The 14,776-nt window shown below is 37.1% G+C and overlaps 1 protein-coding gene across 1 annotated transcript in view; it reads left to right on the top strand.

Moving 5' to 3' along the window:
* Positions 1–1,196: 1,196 nt before the first annotated feature.
* Positions 1,197–14,776, top strand: part of mapk1 (mitogen-activated protein kinase 1) — a 36,604-nt gene continuing 23,024 nt past the window's right edge. Inside the window, exon 1 of the mRNA XM_053480954.1 lies at positions 1,197–1,500. Within this exon, the coding sequence (XP_053336929.1) occupies positions 1,337–1,500 (164 nt within the window). The 5' untranslated portion in view covers positions 1,197–1,336. The remainder of the gene's footprint in view (positions 1,501–14,776) is intronic.

Consider the following 14,776-nt stretch of genomic DNA (forward strand, 5'->3'; position numbering starts at 1 on the left):
CACACAACCCAAATCATACAAGTATTTATATGTCATTAACATACAGTAAATATATGTAGTGTTAATATACAGTATCTAAATGTGGTATTTATACACAGTATTTATACGGGTGTATACATGCAATATTGTGTACATGCAGTATTTATATACAATATTTTATTCACGGATTTGGATACAGTATTTATATGCAAGACATTAATTCTTTAATATTTACTGTATATACAGTATTTATGTACCACCTTTATGCAGTATTATACACATTATACAGTATTCATACACAGTATTTTTTTTATACAGATATATGCCAGACTCATATGCAGTTTTTTATGCAATATTTATACACAGGATTTAAATACAGTATTTATATACAGTATATGTTATTTATAATTATATGTAGTAATTATAAATGGTATTTAAATGTAGGTTTTATATACAGTGTGTACATGCAGTATTTCTATGCAGTAATTATACAAAGGATATCCAGTGTTTATATGCTTAATTTATATTTAACATATATCCAATATTTATATGCAGTATTTATATATGGTATTTATATACAGGATTTATATGCAGTATTTGAATGTAGTACTTATGTACAGTATTAAAATCTGGTCTTCATATACAGTACTTATATACAGTATATGTACAGTATTTATAAGCGGTATTTAAATACAGTATTTAATCGCAGTATTTATATGCAGAATTTATATGAAGTATAGGCCTATGTAGTATTTAAATGCAGTATTTATATACAATATTTACTGTATACGCGGTATTTACATACAGAATATGTAGTATTTGTATACATTATATATGTGCAGGATTTATATAGTATTTATGTACAGTAAATACTCCTTATGCAACGCGTCCATCATTTACAGTGTGTGTGTTTATTTGTCATCTTGTGATGTAAACTCCACATACACACACACACACACACACGCACGCTGGATCCTGTACGAGTCGGAGTCCTCCCCTCTCTCCACTCCCGAGCAGCGCCGATGATGATAAAAAGGCTGCTCGGGTCGATCACGTGATCCCTCCCCCCTCCACCCGTTATTTCCTGCCGCAGCGGTTTCGCTCGCGCTCCGGCTCACACGCTCCTCCGTCTGCAGTCTCCGTCGCTCTCACTCTCTGCGTGTCAGCGCACACACTCACTCGCACTTTTTCCACCTTTACAGCCATTTTTCTTTCTTTTTTTTTTTTTTAAACAAAAAAAAACAAAAAGAGCAGCTCGCTGAGAGTCGGAATTACACTCTGGGATAGACTTCGGGGACTCGCCGTTAACACTCTGCCTGTTTAGTATTCGTAGTATTAGTATTCCTCTTCCGCAGTGATGTCGACAGCAGCTGCAGCGGCGGTGTGTGGCCCTGCTGCTGCCGGCGGCGGCGGCCCCAATGCCGGATCCGGAGCTGAGCTGGTCCGCGGGCAGGCCTTCGACGTCGGGCCACGGTACACCAACCTGTCGTATATCGGCGAAGGCGCTTACGGGATGGTCTGGTAAGAGTTTCACCTATTTATTATTATTCCCGAAATATTATCCCCCAAAGAACGTTTGTTTTTTATTTTCTTCTAGTTAGTAAGCACTCATTCAATCAGTGCAGTGTCAGTTAGACGGGCTCGGGTCTGCACACTAGCCTACTAAAGAGTAGACCAGAACACTGCGCTGCGCTACACTCAAGTGGCGTACTAGTTATTCTCGTGCGCACTACTTATTACGCTAGTACGGATTTTAGCCGTTAGATTAGCTCAAGCAGCTAACAACACCTTCGTCGTAGTGTCTCAATACACTTCTGGGTAATTGTTTGCCTTAATTCTATAAAAAAAGTATAACACTTTTCATTTTGTATCAAATGAAAAGTGTTAATCATAAAATGAAGAATAATCATATTTTAAGGATTTTAACGTGCAGCTTTTTTTCTTTTTTTTCCTTTTTTTTTTATAAACGCTAGCTAGCAAACTGAGCTCACTTGTTGATATCCCTGATAATCTGCTGTTTAATCAAATAATCAGACTTACAACCATTTAACAAACTAAATGATCACTTATGGCTTTTAAACATAAACATGCACTTTGTTAAAATAAATTATTGTAAGATTTCTGTTTTATTGAAACTTGCATAAACTAAAATCTTTTTTTCTTTTTTATTGTTCTTTCCCCCCTTTAAAGGCAGATTATGCTGAAAAACTGTAGGTTGTTTGCAAGCAAGTGATTGCAATAATGATCTTTTGCAATCTTGGGTAGTTTTGCTTCATAATAAGGGGATTGGTGCAGTGCAGTGTTGCAAAAGTCACTAATGCATAGTAGGAATGGCAATCATCAGCCACCTCCCTCTTCATACCTTGATATCACAATACCTATGTGCTGATTCGGTTAAAATTGCAATCACGATTTTGTAAATATCCACATTCAACGTTACACCCCCCCATCTCACTATAAAAACCAAGTGCAGCCTTTAAACAATACAAGCTAGCTTAAAATACAAGACTTTAACACTTAACATAGCATCACATAACTGTCATCCACTATAATTAATTGTAAATAGTTCAGTTTGCTCCACCTGTAGCAATGTTTTATCTCCTCAAATGTCTTTAAAGTCTTAAAACTCAACTTGACAATGAGCGTGTGGGTTGAGTGGCTGCGAGCATACGAGGGCATTCTAACACAGAGAATTTTCGACTGATTAGTGCTGGGTTTTTTTAAGACTGGTGAAAAAATAATGATTTTGTTCAGATCAAAACATTGCTGTGGTTAATTCCCCAAAAAACTTTTACTACACGTCAGGACGTCGCAGACCGCAATGAGTTTGATTTGGTCTGCTCAGTAGCAATGTATTTCCTGCTTTTTCTTTGATTTCTTAAACTCGGAGCACAGATTATAAAATTGAGGCCATAATCACTTAAGTCATGCTGTTGATTTTAATAAATTGTGTGTACAGATTATTAACAAGGTGCATAATGTACATTTATCATCTTCCTGCCCATCTCAACCTCTATCTTGATCATGTGTATTGCTTATATTTCATAGATTAAGATAAAAAAAAAAAAATTTGGACCTTACAGCACAGAGAAATAATAATAAGTATTATTATTATTATTATTATATTTATGTCCTAGTTAGGAAGCTGGGGTCAGAATTCAGGGTCAGACAGGAGGATATGGGGCTCAGGAGCAGATGGGGTTAAGGGTAAGACTCAAGAGTTCGACTGTGGCAGCTTGGCAGTTCTCAGGCTTGAACCCTCGACCTTTCCGATCAATAACCCACAGCCATAAACATTTGAGGTATATTTTGAACTTGGACTGAGATGCGTGCATATACTTCAGGTTTTGTCTGTTAAACACATCAAAGTTCAAAGTTTCTTAGTTTGGTAAATATAAAAAAAATCGTATTTAAAAAAGATGCAATGCTTTTTTTACCTTTTCTAAATGTAATGTAAAAGCATATTACTCTGTTTCTTAAAGGAAGACCAAGAAAAGTACAGAAATACTAGTTAATTACAACTTTTTAAAGGATATAGTGCGTACACGTAATCAGCCTAAAGTGACTAGGAGGAAGTCCAGTTGACGTGACTCAACTTCCAGACAACCTCACCTGGATGCCTGAGAATCTTCAGATGCACAAATCTGAAGTTCTACAGATCATCAGAGTCACTTCTGCATGTTATTCTAGATCGAATAAACATCCGATATGCGGACATGTGACTTGAGTGAGATCAGAATTCTGACGTTTTTGCCTCTGTGGGATGCTTGCCTACGTCAGTGCGGGGATTTCGTAGTAGTTAAAACGATTAAGGTAAATCGTTTGCGCATTCTTTCTTCTTCAACTTCAACATCAACTTGCCGTTCTCCAGAGCAAAATCCCAAGCTAAAATTGGCCTTCTCTCTGACAGGTCAGTCTGGACCACAAGACGACTTTTTTTTTTTTTTTTTTTTTTTCCAAAGTCAATAAATTTTTTTCTTGAGTCTCACACAGCTGTTTAGTCCCAGTCCTATAAGTTCTTATCACATACTCTTACTTTCATACTCTTACTTTACTTACAGTTGATTTTTGTGCACGTCTATCCTTCCAGGTTTTAATAATGAGTTGAACAGTTTTTATATATAATTTTCATAATTTCAGCAATTTCCTAGTTTTCTTTGCTTGAGAAGGACCTTTCTGAAATTGCCTTTTTTTAATGGCAGTATATTATGAAATCATACAACTGTTTTCATAACCAAGGTTTGTTTTGATGATTATTTTTTTTCCCACAAAATCTAATTCAAAAGTCTATTTAATTATCTGATATTAAATCTAATTCTTGTATGCGTCTGATGTCAATCAATGATTTAAAAAAAACATGTAGAGTTCAATAGTTTGCACTAAAACACATTATACACACACCTTTACTAAAAATAATGAGAATGATCGTGAATTTAACTTTTTTTTTTTTTGTAACGTGATCTATTTTCAAGTGTGACAGGCTAACTTGGACTCTGTACAATACCTGGAGCTAGGGAGAAATGAAATGGGGGACCTCTTTCTGGATAATATTGTTTATTCCGAGCCCATGCATGATGGTGATGATGAGAATGAGAAACTGAGAGGTTTCTGCAGAGTAAAAGCCAGTTTTGATTCCAGCTCGTCCCTTAACCGAGAGTCAGAGAGCACATCCTGTCCGATCCCAGTCCGATGCCGTCCATCTGTTCCCAGTGAGAGGAGTGGTCAGGCGTTGAGAGTGATCTCATTATTGGCCCAAGCGTGTTTTGGGTTCTCTCACACAGAGTGGAATGAATAAGTCGGGTCTCCGGTTTACACCCTGCACACACTACAGCACGATGGAGACGATGGCGGCGGCGGCGACGACGACAACGCCACAGCGCTCAGTGTAGTATAGTACAGACGTCTGAATCGACTTGACACGTGGGTCAGGGACAGGGACAGGCAAGAAATGAGTCCCACTGCATATTTGATTAGCACAGGCCTGGAACAATACTGTTGCATCGGGTTACAAGGATGGGTGAAGGCCCGGGGCTTTAGTGACAGGAATTCGGATGAGGCTGTGGAAGCCAGAGAAGACGTCAGAGAAGCAGACGTTCCTCTGTTCAGATTATAGATTAAGAGGATGGACAACCTTAAGTTCTGTCACCACAGACAGGAAGTGTGACAGATATTTTTTCTGAATAAAGAATTTGTATTGATGGATTCTGGGGGAACTTTTTAAGATGAAGATAAATTGCATAAATTTGATTAATATAAATCACTTTTTGTTATCCTTCTTTTCAGATTAGAGTCACCTTCAGTTTCATGTATGATGTGAATGTCATCGTTTCTATAGTAACAACTCATTCGCAGAGCCGTGTATACAATAGCAGAGTCTTAATAATAAAACAGAAATGGAACAATTGCATGCAGTTGTCTGTAATGTTGATCTTTTTGTAAGGATTTAGTTATTTAGCATTGTTTTAGTAATGCAGAAGTAGTTTCCGGTATTAGTAAATTTTTAATCATAGAAAGTCTTCAGAAATTAGCTGCACGAGTCGATTAAAATCGCAGTGTGATTATTTTGACGCTGGCGCTTAACTGTTAAATCTTTCGCACTCTGGCTGTAGAATGTATTTTGATTAACTGTAAGAAAAGACAGACATTATTTTTTGACCTAATCTCTTTTGCTTTTCAATAAATCTGACGACAAGCTTTCGTATTTTCTAAAGCGCCGCCATATTCGCTTCTTTATTAGAAGCGAATCTTTGTCCTGCTTTCAGGGGACCGAACAGGTGAAAAGTGTGATGGAGCAAGATTTGAACTATAGATGCTTGCGGAGTGTCGACAATATGGGCAGAGGCGTTCGGATGTGCATCGTCATGCGAGATCATGGTGCCCTCCAAAATCACTCCTCTGCATTTGATCCGAAGTTTGGCCTTCAACTCTTTAATAAGCGTCTCACTGTAACGAGCACTGTTGATCGTTGAACCGTTTTCCTGGTAATGTTCCAATACTTCTGGCCCTTGAGAATCCCAGAAAACTGTAAGCATTGATAAATTTTTCCAGCTGATGGTTGACTTTTGAACTTTTTCTTAGTCTCAATGATGGAGGTTGTTTCCGTTCCGTACTCTGCCATTTAACTCTCAGGCTCGTAATAATAAATTCATTTCGTCACCAGTAATAGCCGGAATAGTACCAAGTATCGGTTTAAATCTTATTTGCAGATGATATCCAAACACTTCTGCGAGTTGTTTCAGCAGCAGGTACACCCTCGGATCCCAAACAAATCACGCAGCAGTTACAAATGAACTGGTGTAACACGATCACACCTGCACAGCAGTGACCAGGGGGACGGGAGCTTTGAACGGAAAATGTTGATAAGACAGTGCTGTTAACAGATGTTTTTCATTTAACCGGAGTGCAGAAAATTTTTGCCTCACCCTCGTATTTATCTAGGTTAATTTATCCAGCAAATAACAGCACAAATGATCTCATCATTGCCAGATGTTTGCCGATATTTATGTATCACACAAACTGTACATTTCCACAATATCACACAAACTGGAACTGCAATTCCAGCTATGCAGATGTTACTTACATTTGAAATAATTTCACGGGTCCATATTGTGATTTTCAATTTTTGTGCAGCGCTACTTCGAGATCAAGATTGAGTCATTGACTGATTTTCCTGAATTAAGTCTCTCTCCCCCTTTTTTTATGTTTTCAATGGCAAAAACAAAGCACCTGCACTTCCATTATTGTTGACTTTCTATTCTTGGAGAAATAAGATGGGGGAAAAAAACGCTGAAGTCTTCTCTGAAGATCTCTTTCCAGATTCCTGCGCTCTGTGGGAGCCATCAAGTTGTAATTATGGAGCGCGGCAGCTCGGGGAGTAGTCCTTCCCCTCGAGTCCACTTGTAAGTCCCCAGTTTGGCAGACGTTGGCATTCTTTTGAACTTTTCATCCCGCCTCCAGCCCTCGTTTCCTGCAGCCTCACACTGGATCTCCTCCTGCATCATCTGAAAGCAAAAAAATCACAGCGACTAGCAGCAAGGGGGCGTAACTCACGATATTAAATTGTAAAAAAAAAAAAAAAGGGCTGTAATTTATTACAGATAATATACTAGGCTATAGGGATCACCAGTGATGTCCCAATACGATATTATCTCAAGATTCAAAGGTGTTTTTTTTACGTGGCATATATTTGCATTTGTATTGCCAAAACGCAGAAATGAGTGACAAGGAAATAGCAGAAATAGTTAAAAAAAATAATAATAATAATGAATAAACAACAAAAAAAAACAGAAAAACATAATAGTATTAAAGAGTAATATTATTATTATATATTATATTATTATTAAAGAGTAATAATAAGTGTATATAAAATAAGAGTACAGACATTTAGATAAAGTAGTCAAAGATAAAGACATTCGAGGACATTGAAAAAAGGAAAGTAAGGTTAATAATAATAATAATAATTGTAATAGTAATGATGGTAGTAATAATAGTAACAATAATAACGATAATAGTAATATCAAACGGCGATCAGTAAATCTCAAGTTGTCTTTTGTATTAAACTGTTTTCCAATTAAATCATTTTTTTTGTTCAATAAATTAAATCAGTTGACTGAATTGATTAAGAAATTTTTTTTAAAAATTATAATTAGGTAAACTTCCAAATGTTAAACAGTCTAAAATTGGCAAGTTCCTTATTTTGGAAAAATACCACAGCTTTTCCAGGAAATACAAATCGATTCTATCTTTGAAGACCCATTTTTGAAGTCGTATCAATTCTTCATCTTTGAGTATATGGGCAGTTGATGCATTACTGCCACCTACTGGGATGGAGTGTAGTATATGAAACATGACACTTGAACAATGAACACAAGTAAACCACGAAATTGCATTATGGACCTGAGCAGTTATTAACCGCGGAATGCTGCAATTTGTTCCAGTTAACATATGGACACTTCTGTAAAGCTTGTGAATAATAAAGTTTTTATTTAATTTAGTTGATAAATGAATATTGGCAAATCTCTTCTAAATGAGGACATATGTCCACTTATTTGGTGTTAATTTAATGGTGTTAGATTAATACATTTTTTTTTTAGATTAATAATTAATAGTTAAATATAGCAGTTTAAATCGCAAGGATAATAAGGCAACATTTTTTTCCTTCCTCAGTTTGTGCAGCTCTACCTACTTTTAGTAGATAAGATAAGATATACCTTGATTCGTTCCATAGTGGGGAAATTTCTTTGTCACAGCAGCATAGGGAAAATAGAAACAGGGACAGTACAGTGTGTGTTAAAAAGAAAAGCAATACAATAGTATTATATATACTAAAGTATATATATACAATATACTTTTCAGATTTTAATACTTTTAAAACCTGTAGAAAATGGATCTAACTTAGACGAATCAGACTGTAAATATTAGTGCTATTGGTCTGAGATCAATTTAAAATAGGAATGCCCAAAAATCGGATTTGATTGATAGTCTAGCCATGTCACAAAGCTTTACGTCTCATCAAATGATTATCCACGCTCTTCTGCATACATGATCTCATAGACTCCTATGTTTGGCCAGTGTGACTTTGATATGAGGGAGAGAGAGAGAGAGTGTCTTGTGGTCTGGTGTAGGGAACAAGTGAACAGGTCTTTACTTCACCCAAAAAGCCAACAAATATATTCCCATAATTCATTGTGTCGCGTGTGTGAAAAACATGGAGCTAAAAACCAATTTATATATTTATCATCATTATACAGAATGACATTCACAGAGCGAGAGGGGTGTGTGTGTCTTGTGACATCAGAGCGAGAGGGGTCTGTGTCTCGTGACATTAAAACGAGAGGGGGTGTCTGGAAATTTTGCTGTCTTGGATATGTGACAACGTCAGGATTCAAAGTTGCCACCATGAGACAGTAGGGCTAAAGAATTTCTGTTTTGCAGCTTAGAACGTAACGAGTAAAAATAGTAAAAATTTGCAAATTACAGCAGCATGGAAAATAAAATAATGTGGAACATATTGTTAAAAAGCATCAATCAACTCCAGGGTGGTAACAGTAACTACCCCACATCACCACAACACCTAAGAAGAGCCTGCACTGTTTGCCTTAAGGCTTGAGGCCTACTGATTAAAAGGGTGTTAGATTAAATCCCAGCTACACTGAAGTTCTTGGGCTAAAACATGAACCTTCCAATGCTGTCTGTGTTGTAACCTGCTTTGGATAAAAAGTCAACCATATATTTTTTTTTTTAAAAAAAGGATTTGTTTAGATTTAAATCAGTTACAGAAGCTGAAACGAAAGCAGGGAGTGTGTGATGAGGAAATGTGTGTGTGTGTGTGTGTAAGAGAGAGACAGGAAGAATGGAAACAGGAAAAAGAGAGAGAGAGGGAGAGAGAGAGAGAGAAAAGGGGATCGAGAGAGAGAGAGAGAGAGAGAGAGAGAAGGGGATCGAGAGAGAGGGAAGGGTTAAAAGTGACGAGGTGGATTTGGCCGAGTCAGGGAAAGTGAGTGATCGGAGGGAGGGCATTCCAGTTTGTTGTTCACGCTCGCTGAAGCGCTTTTTCCCGTAAATGCGTGTGTCTGAGTGTGTGTGTGTTTGCCTACCCCCAGCCATCCGCATGCCAGCACTCGCGTCCATTGTGTTGGATTTTGAACTCTGGGCCTGCTGTAGGTGATGTCACGTCTTGTTCCCTGTGCGGATTTGACTGCTGGGCGGAAACCTTATCTCCTGTAATGATCTCAGCACTTGTGCCAGAGCTCCCGTTTGCTCTAGAGAGGTGTTACACTTTAGCCTTGAAGTTAAATCAGTCCTTAATCATCTCAAATGCCTCCCGGTGACTCGATGCGTTGTGTAAGATAAGCGCCTATTCTGCCTCACACCCTCGCAGGCCGGTTTGCAGAGCATGCTGGGTAAAAAAAAAAACCCTGCTCCTTCTGACCAGTTATGGAAAAAAAATAAACAGTGAGCTGGTCAAGTAGTCTAGTTTAACGAGCTGGTAGGAAAAGACTACTACTAATAATAATAATAATAATAATAATAATATAGTTCATTTGCTAATTGATTAATTAAAATTTAGAGAATGAGAAAATGATTTTTCTGAACAGTTAGAAAAGTTGAAACATGGACTGGTCAGTTTCGTTATATAATAAGGATGCTGGAAAGCACCTCAATTAAAACCTCCTCTACCAGTTTAACATCCTGTGCTTGAGGTTTTGGCAGCTGGGATGAAGTTTTAATTTTATCAAAGTTGTTTCGCTTTCCGTTTTTTTTCTTTCTTTTTTTTTTATTTCAGCATATGTGGTTAGAAGATTTTAAGTAAACTTATAAAAAAATATATCTTCTAACCACATATACTGAAAGAAAACCCCCCAAAAAAGGGAAAGCGAAACAACTTTGATAAAAATTAAACTTTATAGTGTGTGTGTATATACAGTATGCATACACTACCGCTCAAAAGTTTGGGATCACTTGCGACTTTTCTTTGTTTTTGTTTAGTGATTTATTTTTAAAATTCCACAATCTTGGAGATTTCAAAACTATAAATTAACTTGTGGAATTGGGTAATTATGTAACAACAAGAAGTTGTTATTTTAAGACATGGAGGTCAGTCTTTCTGGGACAGTTTATACAAGAACATTACAGTATTGTGTCAAGTGCATTTGAAAAACCCATCAAGCACTAGGATGAACCTGTCTCTCATGAAGACCTTCTCATGGAAAGCAAGCCCAAAACCTATCTCTGCTGGAGAGGAGACGTTCATTTAGAGTTACCAGTTTCAGAAATCATCAATTAACAAACAGCACCTCAGATCAGAGCCGTTATAAAGGCTTTACAAAGCGCAAGTAGTAGATACATCTTAATATCAACTCTTCAGAGGAGATTATTGTGTATTTTATTGAATGACATCAGTTTTGTTTTACAATGAGGAAAGAAATAAAAATCCAGGACGACTGTTGACTTAGAAAGTGATCCTAAAGAGAGAAGATGGTGAGCGGTAGTGTATATAGTACAAATGAGGGCCTTTTTAAAGACCTGCTTATTTTCACGAGGGGTGTTCAAGCCAGGGAATAAAGGAAAAAAGGCGTAAAACCGGTCGACATTTACAGTATGGTGATGAAAATCTTAAATCTTAGCCGAGCTGTGCAAACATTCAGTAAGTAGAACACCTGACCCATAAAAATCTACTTTACCAACTTGCAGAAGAGACTCGTCTGTAGGGTTGGGTATTGTTTGAGTTGTTTTTTTTTTATACCGGTGCCAAATTGGTGCTTTTAAAACGGTGCCTGAATCGATACTTTACAAAAGCCACAAAATGATTTGGATGACTCAAGAATAAATTTTGTTTTAATTGAACAAAAAATTAAATGTTTAAAATTGAACAATATATTAAAAGTTTAAAGTATATATGAATATATAAGTAAATACAAAAAACAACTACTAGCTGAAAAGCCATAATTATAAACAGAATCCATGTTACATTAATATTTTACAAATCGTTTGACCATTTGTTAGCATAAATGCGAGATTTGCATTTTGTCATTAACATTACATTAGCCCACTACCTTCATAACCTGCGGAAAGGCTGCTGTCGTCGGCATAAATATAGATAAACTCATCTGTAAATAATTTAAGCATGTAGATAAAAAAAAATCCATTCAGCGTCTGGATGTTTTGTTTTTCCTTTAAAAGTCCTAATAAAAACTCAGTAAAAGGTGACGGTACACTAGGATACTTTTGAAGATTGTCACTTTTTAACTCTCAAACATTATCAAGTTTTTTTAAGATACTTTAGCAAAGAAATCTGATGACGTTGATGTTTTATAACCGATTCCTAGTTTAGCCATAACGCTATCGTGTGTAGGTGTCAGTCTTATCGATGTGTTCGATTTTATGAGACAGGTCTGCTTGAACAAATATCATGCAAAGGGGAAAAATGCAAATGTGCGACTGAGGGTTATAATCCATTTAATGATGTCTATATACAGCATCCTTTCAGCTTTTTTTTGTGTCTACTCAACACACCGCCCTGGGCTGACCTGCGTGCTTTTCACTTTTTGTTCTTTCTCCATTTCTCCATGCGATCGAGGTGCTTATCAGTGGCCTGTAGTAAAATGAGCAGTGTGTAGCTCTATTGTGTACGTAGAGAAGCACAGGGACACCAGTGAGTTTAATTTGGAGCTTGTTTTGTATCACTCGTGTTTGCATATAATTTTTTTTTTTTTTGCAGCGTATTACACACACACACACACACACACACACACACACAAAATGCGCGCACACGCACCACCTTCTTCTTCTTTCTGAAAGGTTTTCTCGACCTTTGCTTTCTCATCTCCGCAGCTTATCTTTCTTTGTATACATATACACACACACACCTTTGCGCGCGCACACACACACGCACATGCAGAGACATGCAGAGAGCGCACAGTCTGACACACCCTTTATGTTTATGCACTAGACACATGGCTGCGCTCATAAATGTACAAGCTCACACCTCTACAAACTCTCGCTTACACACACACACACACACACACACACACACACGTTACAGTGCTTATGGAGGGAGCTTGCTCAACAGCGTTTGCCAGCACTGCAGTTCCATGCCAGGCACTGCTGTAGTGCCAGTTGCCATGGTAACATTTCTGCCAATGACGTCAACGTGCCGCCATTCAATCTGGCTGGACGTGGCGTGTCGGGATGAGGCGAACGAGTGAGCGCGGGAGAAAGAGAGAGAGAGCTTTATTATTCCATGTGTTTGTGTATGTCTGTTTTCTTGAAACCGTTGCTCTGTGATTTTTTTTTTTAAATTTATTTATTTATTTTATTTTTTTGTTCACGCTCACCCGTTATCCCATAATTAAAGACAGCAGATTGATTTTCTTTTCCGTTCTCCCTCTCCAGCAAAAATATTTAGACTTATTTTAACTTTCTCTTCTCAATCTCCGATATAATAACTTCTGTGGTGAACTTGTGTGCGATATTGACTTCTCCTTACTCATGACTCCTGAAACACAGGAAAAGGAGCATTTCCACCATTTCAGGTTGAAAGCGGGTTGGGAAGGAGGGTGTAGTCATAACATTAATAATAATAATATCAGCTGTGTGGAGTCACGAATAGCTGGACTGTTTTGGGGCAGTCACGATAACTGAACATTATGTTTTTGGAATCGGTCCATAATGCGCCAAAAGTTGTTTTATTTCTACCATGACTGATTAATTGTTCCCTGTCGATCTGTTGCTTGAGCATGTCTGTCTAAGCACCTGAGACATACTCACTTCAATCGAAAGTTTATCATTGTTATTTGTAAAGTGTTTTCGATTTGACACGTTTGACGTTGCGGACTTTCGTAATCCTCGTAGGTCCAGATATCCGTCCTTGTTTCCCTGTCAGACAAAAATGTATTGTTGGGGTTCTGTTGGTTTGTTTTGGTGCAATTTTAACCTGTTCTCCACTAAAAAAAACTGTAAGTAGCATTGTATGGTAATGTATAGGGCTGAAACGATTCCCAGAGTAACTTGAGTAATGCGATTACAAAAAATTATCGAGTCATAATCTTTTGTCTCAAAGCTTCTTTTAATTAGTTTTAAAGTCTTGCGTTATGTTTTTGCGCAATTATTTGTTTGGCGTGACACAGCGCGCTTCCGGATGCAAGCCGCCAGTAAACACAAAGAAGCGCTTATGTCACCCACAAAGCGGAAGAAGACGCAAACAGTTAGCTGTGTATTGATTTGATGGACCATTCTGTTGCGGGCTGCAAAATGGATAGGAGCGATAAAAATATATTAAAATTTATTTTAATGTGTGCCTTAGTTTTTTTTTGTTAGTCATTTGAAATACCTTTTTTTCAGTTTTTTACATCTGAGAAAAGGCTTTAAAATAAAAATGAATGGCACTGTAATACACTTAATTTATCTCAGTCAACTTTAAGCTATGTCTTGTATTATAAATAATGACAATGTTTATTTTTGATAAAATGCTGTATGCATTTAAAAAATAAATTTAGATTTTTCTAAAAAGGAAACTAATAAATCTTTGTTTCTCTTATATATTTTACATTGCTGTTTAATTAAGCATAAGTACATTTTATCCGATTACTTGATTAATCGATTACATTTTTTGGTCGAATACACGATTACTAAAATATTCAATAGCTACAGCCCTAGTAACAAATTTTTTTTCTGAATCTCCGCAAATACAATCGGACCGTGGATCTACAAACATTTGTAGATGTGGAAAAAAAAAATCACAGCATATTTACAATTATATACAATATTTAGGAAAATCCTCAACAAAACAAAGTTCACAGTCCAATACAGTGGAAAACGGCTCCATAAAATGGTGCCCAGGGTTTAAAAGCGCAGAGAAAACAGTGTGAGATTAATTTTCTGTTTTTGGTTTAGTCAAGCGGATTGGTATGCTGTATATTGTATATTCCTGTAAAATTGTATATTTGTGTCAAAGGTGTCTAACTACTCACTTTGTTGGACTTGAAAACAAATCCGACTTACGCATGTGCTCTTGGAACGGAACTCGTTCGCAAGTAGGGGACAACCTGTACTTTTTATTTAAATAGCATAGCTCAGTCGATTTTAATTTTATGTTAACAAACCCGAAACAGAAAGCAAGAGCGCCTCAAAGTTTAAAGGGCGGGTGAGATGGGGTGTGGGAGTGGGCGGGGCTTCCAGGTGAAATAGAACAATTCATCTCTTGTTTTGAAAAATGAGTCTAATGCGGGAAAAGCCAAAATATTCGAATGGCCACTTAGGGTTTGGCTTTAAAGTCGAGTCAATCCCAATCGAGGTA

Source organism: Clarias gariepinus, chromosome 21 (genome assembly GCF_024256425.1).
Source record: "Clarias gariepinus isolate MV-2021 ecotype Netherlands chromosome 21, CGAR_prim_01v2, whole genome shotgun sequence".
Taxonomy (NCBI): domain Eukaryota; kingdom Metazoa; phylum Chordata; class Actinopteri; order Siluriformes; family Clariidae; genus Clarias; species Clarias gariepinus.